Raw genomic sequence first — 19,436 nt, forward strand, 5'->3', positions numbered from 1 at the left:
TGTGTCCTGGCTAAAGCGGGACGTCTGGTCACCGTAACTTAGAACATCATTTATAAAGAGGTTATTGGGCACACCACTTGTGCTACATCGCATCTTCAACACAGAATATCTGTGCCACCTTAGTCATTACTAGTAGCTGCAAGGCCTGATACAACTAGAGAAATACTTTTATTTCATGGCTTGTAGGGAGATAAAATATAGAGAAACCGAGAGCCCAATATAGTGTAGTATGTTAAAACATAAACGAAGTAAGGCAAATCAGTGAGAAGAATATACTCACAAACGTGGGTTACCACACAGGCAACCACTGTATAAGCAGGTGAGGAGATTAGACCTGTCCTCACTCAGGATTAAGAAGTCGCTCTCTGTAGATGAGAAAAAGGGGTAGATCACCCCTCCACCAGGGGTGGACACGATTTTGCAGTAGGAGAACAGAGACTTTTATTTCATGCATCCTTGAGTTCCCTTTTAAATGGAATAACATTTTTTTTATTTTATTTTGATTTTTTTTAGTTTTGTGTCTTACCTGCAATTCATCTGCATTCTTGGCCAGTCCAGAGAGCGTCTCCTTCAAGCAGGAAGTAAATTCTTGTTGTGAGGTTTCATCTCCTCCTGCCAGGCAAAAGTAAGCAAATATTTTTGTATAAACATTGTCTTTACATAAATTGGTTCAAAGTCTTATTTTGGTTTTGCAATCATCATATTTATGCACCAACATATGACGCAGTGCTTGACAGCAGAGGGTAAAAAGAAAATCCTGCAAATATAAGTTTAACCTATGACACAGGAAGAGGACTCTGCCCAATCCATCAAACAATACCAGACAGCATGACACCATAAGGCTCCTATTCCACTTTAACGTTCTTCGATCCAATTTTTAGATTACATGCTATTTGCCGATTGCAAGGATACCACAATTAGCATGGTAATCTCAGTCCCTTTCACCACTGACGTGATTAGATTTTTGGGCAAATGCTATCCCTCTGTAAAGCCTCATAAACAAACATGAATAAAGTCAGCTGAGGCGGCCGAAGTATAGAGCCCCCCCCCACCCCAACTTAGCCAAGCGCTGAGCGATTCTTTTGTGCACACAGCTCCCACACCCACCACATATGCGCCATTCCGTTGACCCCCAACTCTGTGCATAGCAACAGAGCGCAGTGTCAAACTACAGGCAAACTATGTGTCTCTACAGCAATGGTTCCCTGACCAGCGACATAACTTACAGCGTGTACGCACCATTGGCAGCATTTTTTCTGGGTTTGGGGTTTTTATTGTGGAAAATCATGAGTGCAATCGAGCAGTGTTACCATCAGAAATGCGTGTTAATAATGTTAACATGTGCATAATGTAAAAAGAGAGGTAAAGGAGCCCAACACTTTTTCCTCGCAGACTTAAGATGGTTATTACTTCATAGGTTTCCTTGTTTTATCGAGGTACTAGTGTTGACTTGCAGGTGCCTTTGTCTCACAAATCAATTGACACATATCAACAATGATGTGTAGATTAATAGAATATATAAGTATATTAATAACGGACACCTAGGGTGTGCCAACAAAGCATACATGGTGAACAGTGTATCTAAAGGTGCCCAATGAGACAAGCATGATTGACAAATATATTACCAAAATATATGTTGTAGAAGGGTAAGCCAAGCGAATATACTTTCATGTGTCATATCGTATTATTTATTGTACAGTATTTATAAAGCACCTACATATTACACAGCGCTGGACAAGAAGTACATACAATGGTACAAAGGATGACAGATGTAACAAGGTTATACGATATAGGATAAAGCTATAGTAGGCAAACTAGGTACAAGATGCAGAATCATGCAATTTGGGGCTAGTTAGGCAAGTCCAGTAATACAAGTACAAGGCGGTCAGAGGAAAGGAGCACACAATCATGTAGAATACACTGGGGGACGGAGGACCCTGCCAAAGGCTTACAATCTAAGGGGGGGCAGGGGCTGGGGGGTGGGGGGGGTCGGGTGGACATACAAGGTAGGGCTGTAGAATAAGTATTCAGCCTAGAGTTACTGTGTGGTAGGGAGTGGGTAGGCCATCTTGAAGAAGTGGGTTCTAAGGGCTTGCTTGAATGTGTTGGAGGGGGCATGTCTGATGGGCAATGGAAGGGCATTCCAGAGGGTGGGGGCGACTCAAGAAATCATGCAGGAGAGCATGGGAGTGGGAAATGTGCGGTGCAGTTAGGTGAAGGTCATTAGAGGACCAGAGGGGGCTGCCAGGTGTATACCTGTGAACAAGCTACAAGACACAACCAGAACAGTCAAGCTGGTTATTGACTTCAGAAAGTGTGCCACTAATCCACCCCTGATCTAGATCAATGGCACAGTAGTCCGGAGACTTTCTAGTGTCCCATCTCCTTGGCCATCTTGAACAACCTATGCTTGAAGGCCAAAAACCATCTCAACTCAAAAAAGGGCCTAGCAAAGACTATTCTTCCTTCGCCAACTTTTTGTCCTACTCCACCACCACTGAATCTGTCCTCTGTTCATCCACCCTGGTCTGGTACGCTGTCTCCTCCACCAGTGGCAGATGCAAAATTCAGAGGGTCATAAGATCAGCAGAAAGGATAATCTGGAAACCCTTTCCCCCCCACTGAACCTCATTCATGACTCAAGACTGCACACTAGAGCAACGAGAATTGCCAATGACCCCTCACACCCAGGACATAATTACTTCAGTCGGCTCGCATCAGGCCGGAGGGAGGTTTCGCTGTGGATTGTTGCAATTTTAGTGGTGAAGTGGGTGGAAGTCGTTGGCTGAGAGGGAGGAGCTGGGAGGAGGTGGAATGGGGTTGAGTAGGGAATTAAAGATGGCAAAGAGATATTGTGGGTTGGAAGCTTGGGTTCCAATCAGGGCTGCACAGTAACTTTGGCTTCAGAGAGGGCAATGTGGAAGAGTAGCAGCTAAGCCTTGTGTTCTAGAAAATCAGGATTGAGACGCAATTTCCTCCACGGTCGTTAAGCAGCTTAAGTTACATGTGTCAGTGGTGTGTGAGGGTTGGAGGGAAAGATTGGGAGGGGGGCTAGATTATATTGTGCTGCCACTTGATTGGTGCATGTGTGGGTGGGGAGGTAGGAGGAGAGCAAGAGGAGGGGGCCTGCTAGGATGGTGGGGCTCCGATTATGCAGGTCCCTTTGCCATCTACCTGGCTGAGCAGTGGGGAAGGAAGGGGTGGATGGTGAAAGTGAGAAAGTGATGGTCAGAGATAGGGAAGGGCACGGTGTCCAGGTTGTCAAGGGAGGCGGACTTGGAGAAAATGAGGTCAAGAGTATGACTGGTGAGGTGGGTGGGAGAGTTTGAGTGGTGAAAGAGGCCGAGGGAGTTGGTGAGGGAGAGTATCTGTATGGCGGAAGTGGTTGTTAGGCTCATGGATGGGTAAGTTGAAGTCCCCGAGTATGATGGTTGGGAGGTCGGATGACAGGATGTGGGGTAGCCAAGAAGCAAGGTTGTCAAAGAATAGAGGAGTGCAGCAATCACCTCTCACTTATGAAATTCAGAAATCACCTTCATATATAAAATGCAGTAATTACCTCGACATATGAAAAGCAGCTATTACCCCACATTTAAAATGTATCAATCACCTCACATATGAAATAATTACCCCACATTTAACCTCCTTGGCAGTAACCCAGAGTCAGGCATGGGTGGAAAAATACGCCAGGAGCAGTAATCCTGGGGTAGCTGCCGGAATGTATAGGGAGAGGGATTCGGTAGCTGCCGAAGGACATGAGGGAGTATAGATAGGTAAGGTAAGGGCGAGAAAATAGGTAACTGCAGCAAAGCAGTAGGGAGAATAGGTAGCTGTTGCTTGGCAGGCTAGATGGAAGGGTAGGTAGCTGCAATTTGGGTGGGAGGGACTGTGGTTAGGTAGCTATGGCTGGGCAGGCATATGTAGGGTAGGATTCTTTCAGCCTGCCAGTTCCCTCCAGAACTCTCCCAGTTACCTGCAGCTTCCCTGGGGATTCCCTCAGCCTGCCAGTTCCCTCCGGAGATCTCCAGTCACCTGCAGCTTCTATGGGTTTCCTCCAGCCTGCCCGCTCCCTCCTGGGTTCCTAGCCTGTCTGCTCCCTTCCCAGGGAATACCTCTGACTGTCAGTATCTCTGGGACTTACCCTGTCAGCTAGTACCCCTCCTGGGGATTCTAGCTGTCATCTTCTTACCCAGGATTCCACCTTTCTGTCCTTTGCGTCCTGGGAACCTATCAGTCAGCTCCCGCCCTGGGTTTTCCCCAGCCTACCAGTTTCTTCCTGGGATCCCTATTGGTTAGGCCTTCCTGTCCTGCCAGTCCGATCCTGCTAGTCTGTCCTTGCCCAACGGTCCACTCTGCCAGTATCCTCCATTATCCCATCAGGTACCCTCTGTTCTTTCAGTCACTGGTGCGGTAGACCTAGGGGTCGTGACCTGGCAAGCACTAGGCAGCTAAGTAGTCCGCCACCCACTAGGGGTGACGGACTATCATCCCTTGCGGGTGCTCTGAAGAAGACCCGTGGTCGCTTGGACCCCATGTCCTGGGGCTACTCGCCCCTTGATACCAGTGACGGGATCAACAGAAACCCGATGCTTCGTAAGAACCCTGAAAATAAGGCATGAAAATAAAGTAGTGTGCCCCAAGACAAGCACTGACCATACTTTGCCCATGACTGGTCTAGACTTGGGGCTATAGAGTTTATTTTCTATCTAGGGTTCCCGTTGGTTGCTGGGTTGGATGTTTACAAACCAGATGAATTTGCGCATATCTAATAGTAGGCTTGGAGAAGAGAGGGAGAAAAAAAAATATTTTCTAAATTATAATAATAAATAGCAGCCTTTTTTCAATAATATAATACAAAACAATAACATTTCTATAGCGCTTTTCTCCCATAGGACTCAAAGCGCTTAGGCTCTCTCAGATTCAGTAATTAGTAGGATGAAGTATTCACACAACAAAAGTTATATTTCTGCAAATGCCAGACTGAACAGGTGGGTTTTCAGTCTGGATTTAAACCCGTCCAGGGATGGGGCTGTCCTGATCTGTTGAGGTAAGGAGTTCCAAAACGTAGGGGCAGCATGACAGAAGGCTCTGGGACCAAAAGTTTCCAAGTGGACTCTGGGTATGACTAGATTATTAGAACCTGTGGATCTGAGAATGCGGGGATTGCTACGCAGCTGTAACATATCTTTCATGTATCCAGGGCCTAGATTATTCAGGGATTTAAATGTCAGTAGGCCGATCTTGAATAGGACCCTCCATTCTATAGGTAGCCAGTGAAGGGAATGCAGGACTGGCGTTATGTGGCAGTGACGGGGTTGGTTGGTTAGCAGTCTGGCAGCAGTATTCTGTATCAGCTGTAGGCGGTACAAGACCTTTTTTGGAAGGCCAGTGTAGAGAGCATTGCAGTAGTCCAGTCGGGATGTGATGAAGGCGTGGACTAAGGTTGGCAGATCTTCTGGGGGTATGAGGTGCTTGATTTTTGCAATGTTCTTCAGGTGAAAATAGGATGATTTCACCACAGCAAGAATTTGAGTTCTGAAGTTTAAATCCCCATCAATTAGAACTCCCAGGCTACGCACATGATCAGCTGCATGATGACAAATATATAATATTTTATATTTATTGGAGGAACTGCTCCCTTCCTTTCAAATTGCCGGGACAAAATCCGGCAAACTGGTGGAGTAGGTGGTGTCCGGCAATGGAGGAATTGCTAATGGCTGCCCCCAGTATAACCCTAGTTATGAAAAGAGAAGGGTGAAAAGCATGCACTGAAATGCTCATAGGTTTGAATGAGTGTTTATCTTTGTATGTTTTACAGTGGTGCAACTTAATATTTTTAATATAAAAAAAAAAAAAATTTGGGTTTGGGTCCGCTTTAACCTCCCTGGCGGTCTATTAAAATCGCCAGGGGGCAGCGCAGCACTTTAAAAAATTTTTTTTTAAATCATGTAGCTAGCCTAGCGCTAGCTACATGATAGCCGCTGCGCAGCGGCATCCCACCCCTGCCGATCGCCTCAGGCGATCAGAGCAAACAGGAAATCCCGTTCAAAATGGGGATTTCCTGTTTGGCTTCCCCCGTCGCCATGGCAAAGATCCGGATGACGTCACCGACGTCATATGGAGTCCCGATCCACCCCACAGCGCTGCCTGGCACTGATTGGCCAGGCTGCGCACAGGGTATAGGGTAGGGGGGGGGCCTCTAACGCGGCGGGTAGTGGCGAATCAGCGGCGATCGAGTTATGCACGCAGCTAGCAATTCTCCGCGGCGGCTTAGCCCGTGCTCAGCATGGGCTTACCGCCAGGGAGGTTAAGAAGGCAAATCACACCAATCATCACTTTTTAGTAGGAGGGCTTTGCCTAGTGGTTTTGGGTCACCCCGAGCTGCTTAGTTACTCTGTCCAGCTTTCTAGAGAAGACATCGCACATCTCAAAACAAGGGAGAGCTGGCTTTGTACATTGAAGAATAATCACTGGTAAAAAACACTCCCAGATAAAGAATTTTGGTTTGCTCTGAATTGAAATCAAATACTTTAATAAGCGAGGCATAGATCTTTTGAGTAACTGGGATAATTAAAACTTTGGATTTTGCATTCTCTCTCCGCTGGTCTCCTTCTTTTGAAGTCAAATCTGGTGAGACAATCACTCTACTGCTCTAATTGCAATGGCCAGCCACTAGGTTTGAACATAGTGTGCATGTTTAGATCTGTGCCTTTACCATATAAACCCAAACTGATCTTGATGTTTTACAGACATGGAAGAGATCATTCAGCGTTGGATTTTACAGTTAGATTCCTCATCACGGTTTGAACTCACCAACTTTACCAGCAGCTTCTGACAGTTTCTGGAACTGTTCTACCAAATGTGGTTCCTCCTCAGCCAGCTCCTTCATGGCCTTCTCAAATTCTTCTGTGGCCTGGGCTGCAAGCTCACTGCTGAACAGCTCTTGGAAAAATGTCTCCTGAGATGTGAAGAGGGCATCCTGCAGAGATAAACAAGCCCTCATTAGAGAAATAGCAAACTTCAGGAATGTATGTCTTCTTTATCCGTATGTAAATTTATTAAGCCATATATGCGATTCTGTGATACTTCAGAGCCTTTTTGTACTACCAGGTGAAATCACTCTGCAACAAAATGTGTTTGAAGTATATATTCAGTGACAAAAATAGGACTGTACTACTTTTCATGTAGTCAAGCTGACATATAGTAGCCCAACATCACTGCATGTCATTTTGAAATTTGAATGCAAAGGGAAAAAAAAAAAAAAAAAAATTGTAGTCATTAATGGCAGCCCATTTATTTCTTTCATGAGAGGTTTACTTTAAAGTAGAACTTAAGTCAAAACTTTCTCTCTGCTCTAAAAGATTAGCCACAGCATGAGAACATTTAAGGGGAACAAAAATGTCTTTAATCTGCTGGGAATACACCATGCATTTTTTCGGGAGATAGATGTTTCGATAGATAATTTCTGACATGTCCGATCTTACTTTCGTTCGTTTTACCGCTCGATTTCTCATAGAAGTGAATGGAAATTGATAAGAAATGATAAGCAAATCGAGCGGGAAATAGAACGGAAAAATGAATTGATAACTGATTGAATGGAAAATCGACCGTAAAAACGCATCATGTATTCCCAGCATAACAGTTTCTGGAAATCCTATAAAAGCTTGAAGTTTTACTTGGATACATTTCACTATAACATGGATCTGCAAACTTGGCTCTCCAGCTGTTAAGGAACTAGAAGTCCCACAATGCATTTGCCTTTATGAATCATGACTGTGGCTGTCAGACTCCTGCAATGCATTGTGGGACTTGTAGTTCCTTAAAGCGAATCCGAGAAAACTAACTATAACAAGTAACTTATCTATATATTTTATCTAAAGTTTAGATAGTTTACACATCAAATCTAGCTGCAAACAGCTTCAATAGAATATGATTATTTCTTACTGTGATACAATGACAGCAGCCATGTTTGTAAACATTACAAACAGGCAAACTTATCTTCTGTTAAAAAAGCTTAATTCCCCCCTCCTCCCCTCTGCCTCTGAAATCTCTGGCTAGTAATACCTCCCCCTCCTCCTGCCCAGACTGAGCTCCCATGAGCCTTTGCTACTGCCAAGGCTCTGAAAAAACTGTGGGCGAGGCTTGTTTAGTTGATTGGGAATTAGAGTATTAAAACAAAAAAATATTTGGCTTGAGGAATGCACAATAAACAATAGGAAATTAACACAATTATGCGAACAGTAAAAGTTCATCTCAGATCCACTTTAACAGCTGGAGAGCCTAATTGCAGATCACTGCACTAGAAGCACTAAAAAGGTTAAGCCTGTGTTTACACAGGGCAGAGAGCTGCTGGCACAGATTACATTTCTGATCCACAGCTGCAGATAACAGCTCAGTCCAGTTAATTTATTCAACAACCATATGAGAAATTTAAGGTGGGAACACACCTTTGACGGATGTCAACTGTCGGGGATCAGGACCAAGTTGCATCCTCCTTGTGTAGTAGACGATGTGCTGTGTTGCTGTGTGTTTGGGGGGGGGGGGTAGGGGAAGGGAGGGTGTGACAAGAGGCGTAACGTCACGTGGCAGGCAGGGGATCGGCACAAAGAAGGGGATGGGCATCGCTGGGGGTAAGTAGGTGTGCCTGGCGTATTGCTCATGAGTTGGGGTCGGGGGCTGACACACACACACACACACACACACACACACACACACACACACACACACACACACACACACACACACACACAATTGGCTGAGGCAGTCGTTATTGGCACACTCCAATCTATTCAGAAATGTTTCTGCTGTAATAGATCTTAGTGATTCTGCCTAGCTCTATTCTCTCTATTGACGAGAAGGGAGCTTGTTATCACCCCTCCCACATTCCTGCTCCTCACTCACTGGCTGAGGGCAGTTCAGTGAGCTGCTGAGCTGAACTCTGATCTATGTTCGCATGTTTACAAAGCAAGCTAGTTATGACAGAGCAGTTTGTAGGAGAGCAAAAAAAAGTAAGGGAGAAAATGACGACAGGATTGGCTTCAGTCAGAAATAACCAAAATGGCAAATGCCAAGAACAGAATTCTCTATTTACTTTATAAAATTCACTGAAATCAAAACCTGGACAAACAATACATATTCTATGTAAGTAGAGCAAGTAGTTATCTACTTTTATATGTGTTTTTTTCCCTGGCATAGTATGGCTGACCCTGCTGCTTTATCATCATTTCCAAGTAAACGTTTTTTATAAACAAAAACTACCCACCAAACAAGTTTTCCACTACATGTGAAGCCCATTCCAGCACAGAGTACCTCTTCATCTTCTACCCATGCTCCTGGCTGTAGATAAACATCTGCACCAGGCATGTATAAGTAAGTTCTGTGCATGCTCAGGAGAACAAAGCCACTTGTGCACTGCCTTTTTTCCTCCGTGCACGAGTGCTTCAGTCTACTGGGCATGCATAAAGCTTACCCTCGTGCATGCCCAGTTCAGATGTGCTTACCCAAGGCTAGGAATGTGGCTGGAAGGAACCTATTTGACTGACATGAGTTGAACTTTGCTGGAACGGTGGTCTGTAGGAGGATCTTCTTGGAGGCCTTGACCATTTTTGTTAATCACTTCAGGTGTACTTTAAGGATGTAATGTAGCTGTATTTCTAAAAAATGTGCTTTGAATACAAGCATGTTTGTCACACTTAAATGTTTCTGCTCATCAAAAACCGTTAAAGAGACACTGAAGCGAGACTAAATCTCGCTTCAGCTCTCATATATAGCAGGGGCACGTGTACCCCTGCTAAAACGCCGCTATCCCGCGGCTAAAAGAGGGTCCCTGACCCCCCAACCCACCCCCCGCAAACCTTGGTCGGAAATCTGGTCGCAGATTAGCCCTTCCTAGAGGCAGGGCTAACGGCTGCAGCCCTGCCTCTCCCCCGCCCCTCTCAGTGAAGGAAGACTGAGAGGGGCGGGGGAGAGGCGGAGATACGCGCTGACAGACGCGCGTGGGGCAGGGCTGCGGCGGTTAGCCCTGCCCCAACCAGGAAGCGCTCCCCCGCATTACGGAGGGGATTTGGGGGGACAGGGACCCCCGGTAAGCCGCGCTATAGCGACGTTTTAGCAGGGGCACACGTGCCCCTGCTATATATGAGGTCTGAAGCGAGATCTATTCTCGCTTCAGACTCTTTAACTATTAGTCAAAGATAACATAATTGAACACAAAATGCAGTTTTAAATGATGGTTTTTATTATTTAGTGAGAAAACAAAAACTCAAAACCAACATGGCCCTGTGTGAAAAAGAAATTGCCCCCTGAACCTAATAACTGGTTGGGCCACCCTTAGCAGCAATAACTGCAATCAAGCGTTATCAAGCGATAACTTGCAATGAGTCTTTTACAGCGCTCTGGAGGAATTTTGGCCCACTCATCTTTGCAGAATTGTTGTAATTCAGTTTTATTTGAGGGTTTTCTAGCATGAACCGCCTTTTTAAGGTCATGCCCCAACATCTCAATAGGATTTAGGTCAGGACTTTGACTAGGCCACTCCAAAGTCTTCATTTTGTTTTTCTTCAGCCATTCAGAGTTGGATTTGCTGGTGTGTTTTGGGTCATTGTCCTGCTGCAGCACCCAAGATCGCTTCAGCTTGAGTTGACGAACAGATGGCCAGACATTCTCCTTCAGGATTTTTTGGTAGACAGTAGAATTCATGGTTCAATCTATCACAGCAAGCCTTCCAGGTCCTGAAGCAGCAAAGCAACCTCAGACCATCACACTACCACCACCATATTTTACTGTTGGTATGATGTTCTTTTGCTGAAATGCTGTGTTACTTCTACGCCAGATGTAACGGGACACGCACCTTCCAAAAAGTTCAACTTTTGTCTCGTCGGTCCACAAGGTATTTTCCCAAAAGTCTTGCCAATCATTGAGATGTTTTTTTTAGCAAAATTGAGACGAGCCTTAATGTTCTTTTTGCTTAAAAGTGGTTTGTGCCTTGGTTATCTGCCATGCAGGCCGTTTTTGCCCAGTCTCTTTCTTATGGTGGAGTCGTGAACACTGACCTTAATTGAGGCAAGTGAGGCCTGCAGTTCTTTAGATGTTGTCCTGGGGTCTTTTGTGGCCTCTCGGATGAGTTTTCTCTGCGATCTTGGGGTAATTTTGGTTGGCCAACCACTCCTGGGAAGGTTCATCACTGTTCCATGTTTTTGCCATTTGTGGATAATGGCTCTCACTGTGGTTCGCTGGAGTCCCAAAGCTTTAGAAATGGCTTTATAACCTTTACCAGACTGATAGATCTCAATTACAGTACTTTTGTTCTCATTTGTTCCTGAATTTCTTTGGATCTTGGCATGATGTCTAGCTTTTGATCTACTTCTCTGTGTCAGATAGCTCCTATTTAAGTGATTTCTTGATTGAAACAGGTGTGGCAGTAATCAGGCCTGGGGGTGACTACAGAAATTGAACTCAGGTGTGATAAACCACAATTAAGTTATTTTTTAACAAGGGGGGCAATCACTTTTTCACACAGGGCCATGTAGGATTGTATTTTTTTTTCTCACTAAATAATAAAAAACCATCATTTAAAACTGCATTTTGTGTTCATTTATATTATCTTTGACTAATAGTTAACGGTTTTTGATGAGCAGAAACATTTAAGTGTGACAAACATGCAAAAGAATAAAAAAATCAGGAAGGGGGCAAATAGTTTTTCACACCACTGTATAAAGTTTGGATAAAATCAAGAGTAGGGTACAATCCAGTTTCCCTTTTACCTGCAAATATGCTTTCTAAGAAAAACTGATAAGCAAAACTGCTAATGTCTAGACATTACATCAAGGTATTAGAGTTTAGCACAGTGTTCTCCCCAGGCTCTTTTAGCCGGGTGCTCCACCCGGCTAGTTTTGGTGACCACCCGGCTGTCATCGGCTCACTTCCTCCTCTGCTGTAATCAGAGTTGTGCAGAAAAGCGCCAGCCCTGTATTCTCTGATCTTGACCCACCCGGCTACGTTTTCATGCCACCCGGCTGGAAAAAATTTCTGGGGAGAACACTGTAACTCTATAAAAGATATTATCTAGGACAGAATGAGTATTTTCGAGCAGCTAAAGTAGTCTTCTTGAGTAAGTCTTTAATAGCAGAAGTACACTAGATAGTTTCATCCAGTGGAAGTAATCTTCAGGCCGGTTTTACAACTGGCCATTGCATTTGCGATGCAAAGCTCCGCACCATTGCACCACACAAAACGGCATTTATTTGACCTTGCAGCAGAGTGCGCCGATATGGTCATATGCATAGCACCGCCACCCCCCCCCCCCCCCACACTTACCGCCACTAGCTGTATGATGTACTCCCTGTTGGACAGGAAGTATGTCCCTGAGATTCCCGGGTTTCCCTGTTGTATTTCCATTTTGCCGCCAACATCATGTTTAAAACCCCTGCGTTTCTCATTCACTTACATGACTACCGCTGCCACAGTGTTGCCACGGAAGTCTGACGCTAACTCGCTGTTGACTTTTCGGCGGGTCGGCGGCAATCGGGCACTTCCAGTGCAAGGCAACGTGAGGCGTAAGTATGCTAGGCCCCACTGCTTTGCATTGTTGTTGCGTTACCCTGCGATAAAATGTAACGCGCACTAGCAAGGCCAGTGTAACGGGGTCTCAAAGTGCCCATACATCTAGTGATGCATGGGCAGACTGACCAAGAAACTGCTCTCTCTCTCTGATCAAATCTGATAGGTTCAATAGTAGTACAGAGGCGCCAACAGGGTAAAAACAATATTTCTTTAAAATGAATAAAGCACCAGTTAGTCTTACCGGTAACGGTGTTTCTGTTCAGCAGCTGGTACACCCTCTGGAGGAATGGCTCCGCCCAGTCCTGGGGAAACACAGAAGTAAAGTATAAAAAGCTCCCACCCTCCCCTAATCCCCAGTGTATATAAAGTAAAAAAGCCCGAACACCAGGAAAAAAGGGGAGTAGCGACGCACCTCCAAGTGACCCACTAATAAACAGACATAGGTACAAGGAAATGCGACAGAATAGGGTTGGGTAGTAGACGGTGTACCAGCTGCTGAACAGAAACACCGTTACCGGTAAGACTAACTGGTGCTTTCTCATATTCATCAGCTGGTACACCCTCTGGAGGGATACCAAAGTAAATACCCACCTAGGGAGGGACTACAGCCTGAAGCACTTTCCTGCCAAACGTCAAATCCTGCTGAGACAGAACGTCCACTCTATAATGTTTGATGAAAGTGGAAGAACTCGCCCAAGTTGCCGCTTGACATATCTGCTGGACTGTAGCGCCTGCTCTCTCTGCCCATGACGTAGACATTGATCGGGTGGAGTGTGCCTTTATGTTGGATGGTGGAGTGGAGTCTGAAGTCTTATAAGCGAGAGAAATAGCCTCACATAACCACCGAGCAATAGTTTGTTTTGAAGCTTGCTGACCTTTATTCTTCCCCTTAAATAATACAAATAAATGTGATGATCTTCTAAACTCTCTAGTCCTGGCTAGATATGATAGAAGGGCCCTCCTGACGTCTAAGCAATGGAATTCTTGTTCTTTTGTACAAGAAGGATTATCACAGAATGAAGGAAGGACTATATTCTGGGATCTGTGGAAATCTGAGGAGACCTTGGGCAAATAATTTGGATCTAGACGTAATACAATTTTATCTGGAAAAACAGTCAAAAAAGGATCCTTAATCGAAAGGGCCTGAAGATCGCCCAACCTTCTAGCCGAAGTAATGGCGACCAAAAAAGCTACTTTTAGCGTCAAAAAATTTAGCTCAATATCATCTAGAGGCTCAAAGGGCGCTCTGGTTAGGACGTTTAGAACTAGGGATAAATCCCATTGAGGAATAACCTTCTGTTTAATAGGAGTGGATCTATGAACTGCCCGGAAAAAATCTTTAACTAATTTTTCCTGTGCTAATGGTCTGTCCAACAAAATTGACAAGGCTGAACATTGGACTTTCAAGGTACTTAAGGCTAGATTCATCTCTAGACCTTCCTGCAAGAAGTCAAGAACAGCCCCAATGTTACTTTGAACTCGATCATGTGTCGTACACCAAGACGTGTATGTCTTCCAAACTTTCCTATAAATTTTTTGAGTGACCGGTTTTCTACACTTTAATAAAGTGTCAATAGTCTTATCAGAGACTCCCTTATTCCTCAAAATCACCCTCTCAGGGTCCAGGCTGCCAGACAGAATAACTCTGGCTTGGGGTGGAAAAGCGGTCCCTGACGTAGAAGGTCTGGCCTGATCGGAAGATTCAGAGGAGATCGGACAGACAACCTTAGCAGAGTGGAAAACCAGTTCCTCTTGGGCCACATAGGAGCTATGAGTATTAGCATTACCTTTTCCCTTTGAATCTTGTCTAGAACATGTGGAATCAATTTTAGAGGTGGATAGGCGTATCCCAGCTTGAACCTCCAAGGGATTGACAGAGCATCCAACCCCAGAGAACTCGCATTTCTGTGAAGCGAATAAAACCGAAGAACCTTGGCATTCGCTGGAGATGCGAAGAGGTCGATTTCTGGAAGTCCCAGTTGTTCCGTGATCTCCAGAAAGACCTCCTGATTTAATTCCCATTCGGAATGATCGATCTCGTGGCGGCTCAAAAAGTCCGCCTCGAGATTGAGCGACCCTTTTACGTGAATCGCCTCTAACGACCGAAGGTTGGCCTCTGCCCAGAAAAAAATTTCCGTCGCCAGGAGGGACAGACTCGGAGACCTGGTCCCTCCTTGTTTGTTGAGGTAAGCTACTGTAGAAGTGTTGTCTGAAAAGACCAGGACATGATTGAACCGGATCCTGTCGTGAAACATTATTAGTGATTCTTTCACCGCTGCGAGTTCCCTGAAGTTGGAAGATCTTCTGGCTACTGTTTTGGACCATCTCCCTTGGCAATGCTGACCCATTGACGTGGCCCCCCAACCCCAGGCGCTGGCATCCGTGAATATTTTCATAGGGGATTCCTGCCTCCAGACTCTGCCCTGAGTTAGGTTGTTTGATTGCAACCACCAGTGAACACTTCTCTTCACCTGTGCTGGTATGCAAACCTGAGAGTCGAAGGACTCCTGATTCTTGTCCCATACTTCCAACACCCAATTTTGAAGAGTTCGGGAGTGAAAGTGTGCCCAAGTTACGGCAGGAATGGAGGCCGTCATGAGACCCAACACTCTCATTCCTTCTCTTATCGAAATTTCCTGGAGTAAGAGCAGCTGTCTGACACCATTTTGTAGTTTTTCCACCTTTTCTGTGGTTAAAAAAACTCTCTTGTCTATAGAATTGATTGCGTACCCCAAAAATACAATCGACTGGGAAGGCACCAGGTTTGATTTGGGGTAATTTATAATCCATCCCATCTGGGACAGAACCTGAATGACTGAATTTGTATGTATCCTTAGATCCTGTTCCGTCTTGGCAAAAATGAGCAGGTCGTCCAAGTAGGGAATAATATTTATTCCCTGATTTCTTATCACTTTCATTACCTCCGCCAGAACTTTGGTAAATATACGTGGAGCTGACGCTATCCCGAAGGGAAGAGCCTGAAATTGGTAGTGACACGTCCGATCCCTCATTCGAATCGCAAACCTTAGAAATTTTTGATAAGACTTGGCGATTGGAATGTGGAGATATGCGTCCTGCAAATCTATTGACGCAAAAAATTCCTGCCCCTGTAGGGCTGCCCTGACCGAAAAAATGTTTTCCATTTTGAACTTTTTGTAAACTAAAAAGGGGTTTAATGACTTCAGGTTCAGTATGAACCTGAATTCCCCGTTGGTTTTGGTCACCAAAAAAACATGGGAGTAGTAACCCTTGAATTCCTGAGTTTTCGGAACTGGTACTATCACATCCTTTGAAATTAATTTTTGTATTTCCGTCAGCAGACCCTGTGCTTTGCCTGGGTCTTTCGGAAATTTGTTCACAAAGATTCTGGGGGGAGGGGTAACCGAAAATTGTGGACGATATCCGTCTCTTATGATTCTTAGAATAAAGGGATCCGCATTGATTTTTTCCCAGTGGGACAAAAAATAACGAAGTCTCCCCCCCACAGGCAGATTGTCATTTATTCTTAGGCTCGCCCGGTTTTGCGAGAGCAAAACCCCCCCGGCCCCTACCGGCCGGAGAAGACCACCTTCTTTGTTGAGAAGGCTGTTTGGACCGTTCCTGAGACGGTTTTTTGAATAAATTCGGCTTGGTGGAACGAAAGGTTTTATGTTTAATAGGGAATTGTTTTCCCTTTTCTGCCGACCTTGAGAGTATATTGTCTAATTCCTTACCAAATAAGAGATTACCCTCAAAAGGAACTGCACACAGCCTATTTTTAGAGGTTAAATCTCCATCCCAAGTTTTGAGCCAAAGGGCTCTGCGGGCCGAATTGACCAATGCAGTAGTACGTGCAGAAATGCGCACAATTTCTACTGCTGCATCGGCCAAGAAAGCGACGGCTTTTAACACTACAGGTAGAGATTTAACATAAGAGATAAGGTCAGATCCAGTTTTAACATGGGAAATTAGGTTATCCATCCATACACGTAAATTTCGAGAAATGCAAGTAGAAGCAACACCAGGAATAAAGGCAAATGAAGCAGATTCCCAGGCCTTCTTTAACAGTAAATCAATTTTCTTATCCATAGTATCCCTTAAAACCCCCGTATCCTCAAAAGACAGATCCGCTTTTTTTGAATGTTTGGATAGGGCCGCATCTAATTTTGGACATTTAGTAAATTGATCAATATCTGCAGGGGAAAAAGGGAATTTCCTTTTTGCCGATTTAGGGATGAACAATTTACGTTCAGGGTCCTGCCACTGGGATACAATAATATCCTTAAGTGAATTATGAAAGGGACAAACTCTGCCAGATTGTTGAGCCAGGCCAGAATATACCTGATCCTGTGCCGTAACCTCCCTCTGTATTTCAGGGATCTGTTCGGTGGCATAAACAGCTTTAAGTAATTCATTTGTTTCCTCAGTACTAAAGAGAAATCTAGCTGCTCTTCGCGAGTCGCTATCCGATTCCTCCTCTGAAACGGCATTTTTCCCCCTCCTCTAAATCAGAAACATCCTCCCTGCCCTCTCTTTCCTCTTCCTCCCCTTCCTCCCCCAGAAAATCTATGTTTAAGGGAATTTGGGGAGAATCAACCTGTACAGTGTCTGAAGCAGGAACGGGCGAGGGTGTAGGGGGATTAACCACAGGTGTCGATGAGGGACCTGCAACAGTTAAATCAGGATTGGATAATAAGGATTCCTTAAATTTTCCTAAGGTTTCATCCATGTCCTTTTTGACTGACTTCATTATATTTTTTAAAAATTGAAGAAGTTTCTGCTGAAATCACTGCATCTATACATGATTGACATAAGGATTTAGTATAGCTAGAAGACAGTTTTGCTAAACACTGACAACATTTTTTAGATCTGGGTTTACTACTAGAAGAAGACCCAGACTCCACTCTCGTCTGTAAAAAGAAAAAAAGACAGAGACAGAGAATAGGAGACAAAGTACATTTCCAGTTAAACAAACATTAGTGCACATCAGAACTGGAATCATCTTATAAGGGAGGAAGAAATCCCCCACTCACCACACCATCAGACTGAGATCGAGAAGCAGCAGCTGATGAGGCCGAAGGGACAGCTGAGGCAGCGTTGGTACCGGAAGCTCTGCCCTCCGTAGCAGTAGCGGGGCCAGCAGCGGCGGGGGCGACCACGCTAGAGCTCTCCATCTTGCCGCCGCCCGCACGCCCAGCCGGCAACCTAAAAGGACGCGTATAGCGTAACTTCCTGTCCGCCTCCTCTGACGTCGGCGGAAGTGACCTCCGTACCAGGAATAAGTTCAGAGAGGCTCTTGCGCGTGAGGAAGGCGGAAGAAAACTCTGACGACCCAATTCCAACCGTGGGCGTTCAGAGGCAAATGGCGGCAGCACAAACCAAAGAAGCCAGGACTCTGGCGGTGCGACTCACAGAACCCTCTTCCTCCAAAGGTACTACCGCCAGGGATAGAAAAAAACTCACCCTCCGGTGAGCCATATAAAAAAACAAATTGGGAGCAGAAAGAAAAACTCCTGTGTTCCCGGGCGGAAACACAAATGAACTGGGGATTAGGGGAGGGTGGGAGCTTTTTATACTTTACTTCTGTGTTTCCCCAGGACTGGGCGGAGCCATTCCTCCAGAGGGTGTACCAGCTGATGAATATGAGAAAATGAAGTAGGTAGCAGTGGACTTACCCCTCCAAAACAGACACAAAAATTGCTGTTTTAAGCAAAAATCAGTTTATTTACATACTCCGAACAAAGTGCAACGCGTTTCGCGGGTATATCCCACTTCCCAATAAATAGGAGCATATCACCAATGCGGTCCGGCACATAGCCTGGCGCCTCTGTCTGACAGGCTATGTACCGGACCGCATTGGTGATCTGCTCCTATTTATTGCCTGAGGAAGTGGGATATACCCGCGAAACGCGTTGCACCTTGTTCGGAGTATGTAAATCATTTTATTCATTTTAAAGAAATATTGTTTTTACCCTGTTGGCGCCTCTGTACTACTATTGCAGTTGTTTTCACCCCTGGTGGAGGGGAATTCTTTTTTCCCGATCTACAGAGAGCGACTTCTTAATCCTGAGTGGGGACAGGTCTAATCTCCTCACCTGCCTTCTTAGTGGTTACCTGGACGGTAACCCTTGTTTGTGAGTATAACCTACCTATACTTACCTTCCATACCCAATTTACAGTACATACTACACTATACTGGGCTCTCGGCGTCTTCCCTTATAAATCTGATAGGTTGGCTGCTCATACACCACAGGCCACTCCTAATCGATTTCAGCAAAAAATCTCTCTGAAATTGAACTTCTGACACCGCATCTGCCGCAATCCCCTAAATGTTGATGAGCCCCCAATGGTGCCCACAGTTTCAGCTGGCGCCAGCGTCCAGCTGCTCCCGCTTCCCAATTTGCGATCCACATGGCTGCCATGTATAGCACATGGTGCGTGTGACGTCACACACACACACGGCAGCCATGTGGGACGTGAATGGGAAAGCAGAAGCAAACACCGGCGGGGGGCACATTCAAATTTGGGGGAGAAGCAGCTGGGGGTTGTCGGGTTTGTCCCAATAGTGCAGGCTGATAATGCCGCGGACATGATTGTCCAAATCGAACAGATTTCCCAGCATGTTTGATAACTACTTTTAACCGATTTCGGCCTGAAATCAGTTGAATCGTTATTTAGGCATGCTTGTAACGGCACCATTTTTTCATCCAATTTGATAACATTATTGAATCTGATGATCAATCAGGCCAGAACAATCGCTAGCTGTATGGCCAATTTTAAAAAAAATAAATAAAGAAGGATGTGAAATCTAACACTCTGATGAAATTTACATGCATGCTTCAGATCCCGGCCTAATAAAAATGGATATAAACAATGGAGGACTAGTTCACACTACA

The 19,436-nt window shown here is 45.1% G+C and overlaps 1 protein-coding gene across 1 annotated transcript in view; it reads right to left on the reverse strand.

Annotated features, from left to right (window-relative positions):
• Positions 1–19,436, reverse strand: part of PEX19 (peroxisomal biogenesis factor 19) — a 75,085-nt gene that overhangs the window by 27,247 nt on the left and 28,402 nt on the right. Inside the window, exons 3-4 of the mRNA XM_068253552.1 lie at positions 6,814–6,979; positions 527–612 (exon numbers count right to left, since the gene is read on the reverse strand). Coding sequence (XP_068109653.1) covers positions 527–612; positions 6,814–6,979 — 252 coding nt within the window. The remainder of the gene's footprint in view (positions 1–526; positions 613–6,813; positions 6,980–19,436) is intronic.

This window comes from Hyperolius riggenbachi, chromosome 9 (genome assembly GCF_040937935.1).
Source record: "Hyperolius riggenbachi isolate aHypRig1 chromosome 9, aHypRig1.pri, whole genome shotgun sequence".
In the NCBI taxonomy this organism is placed as follows: domain Eukaryota; kingdom Metazoa; phylum Chordata; class Amphibia; order Anura; family Hyperoliidae; genus Hyperolius; species Hyperolius riggenbachi.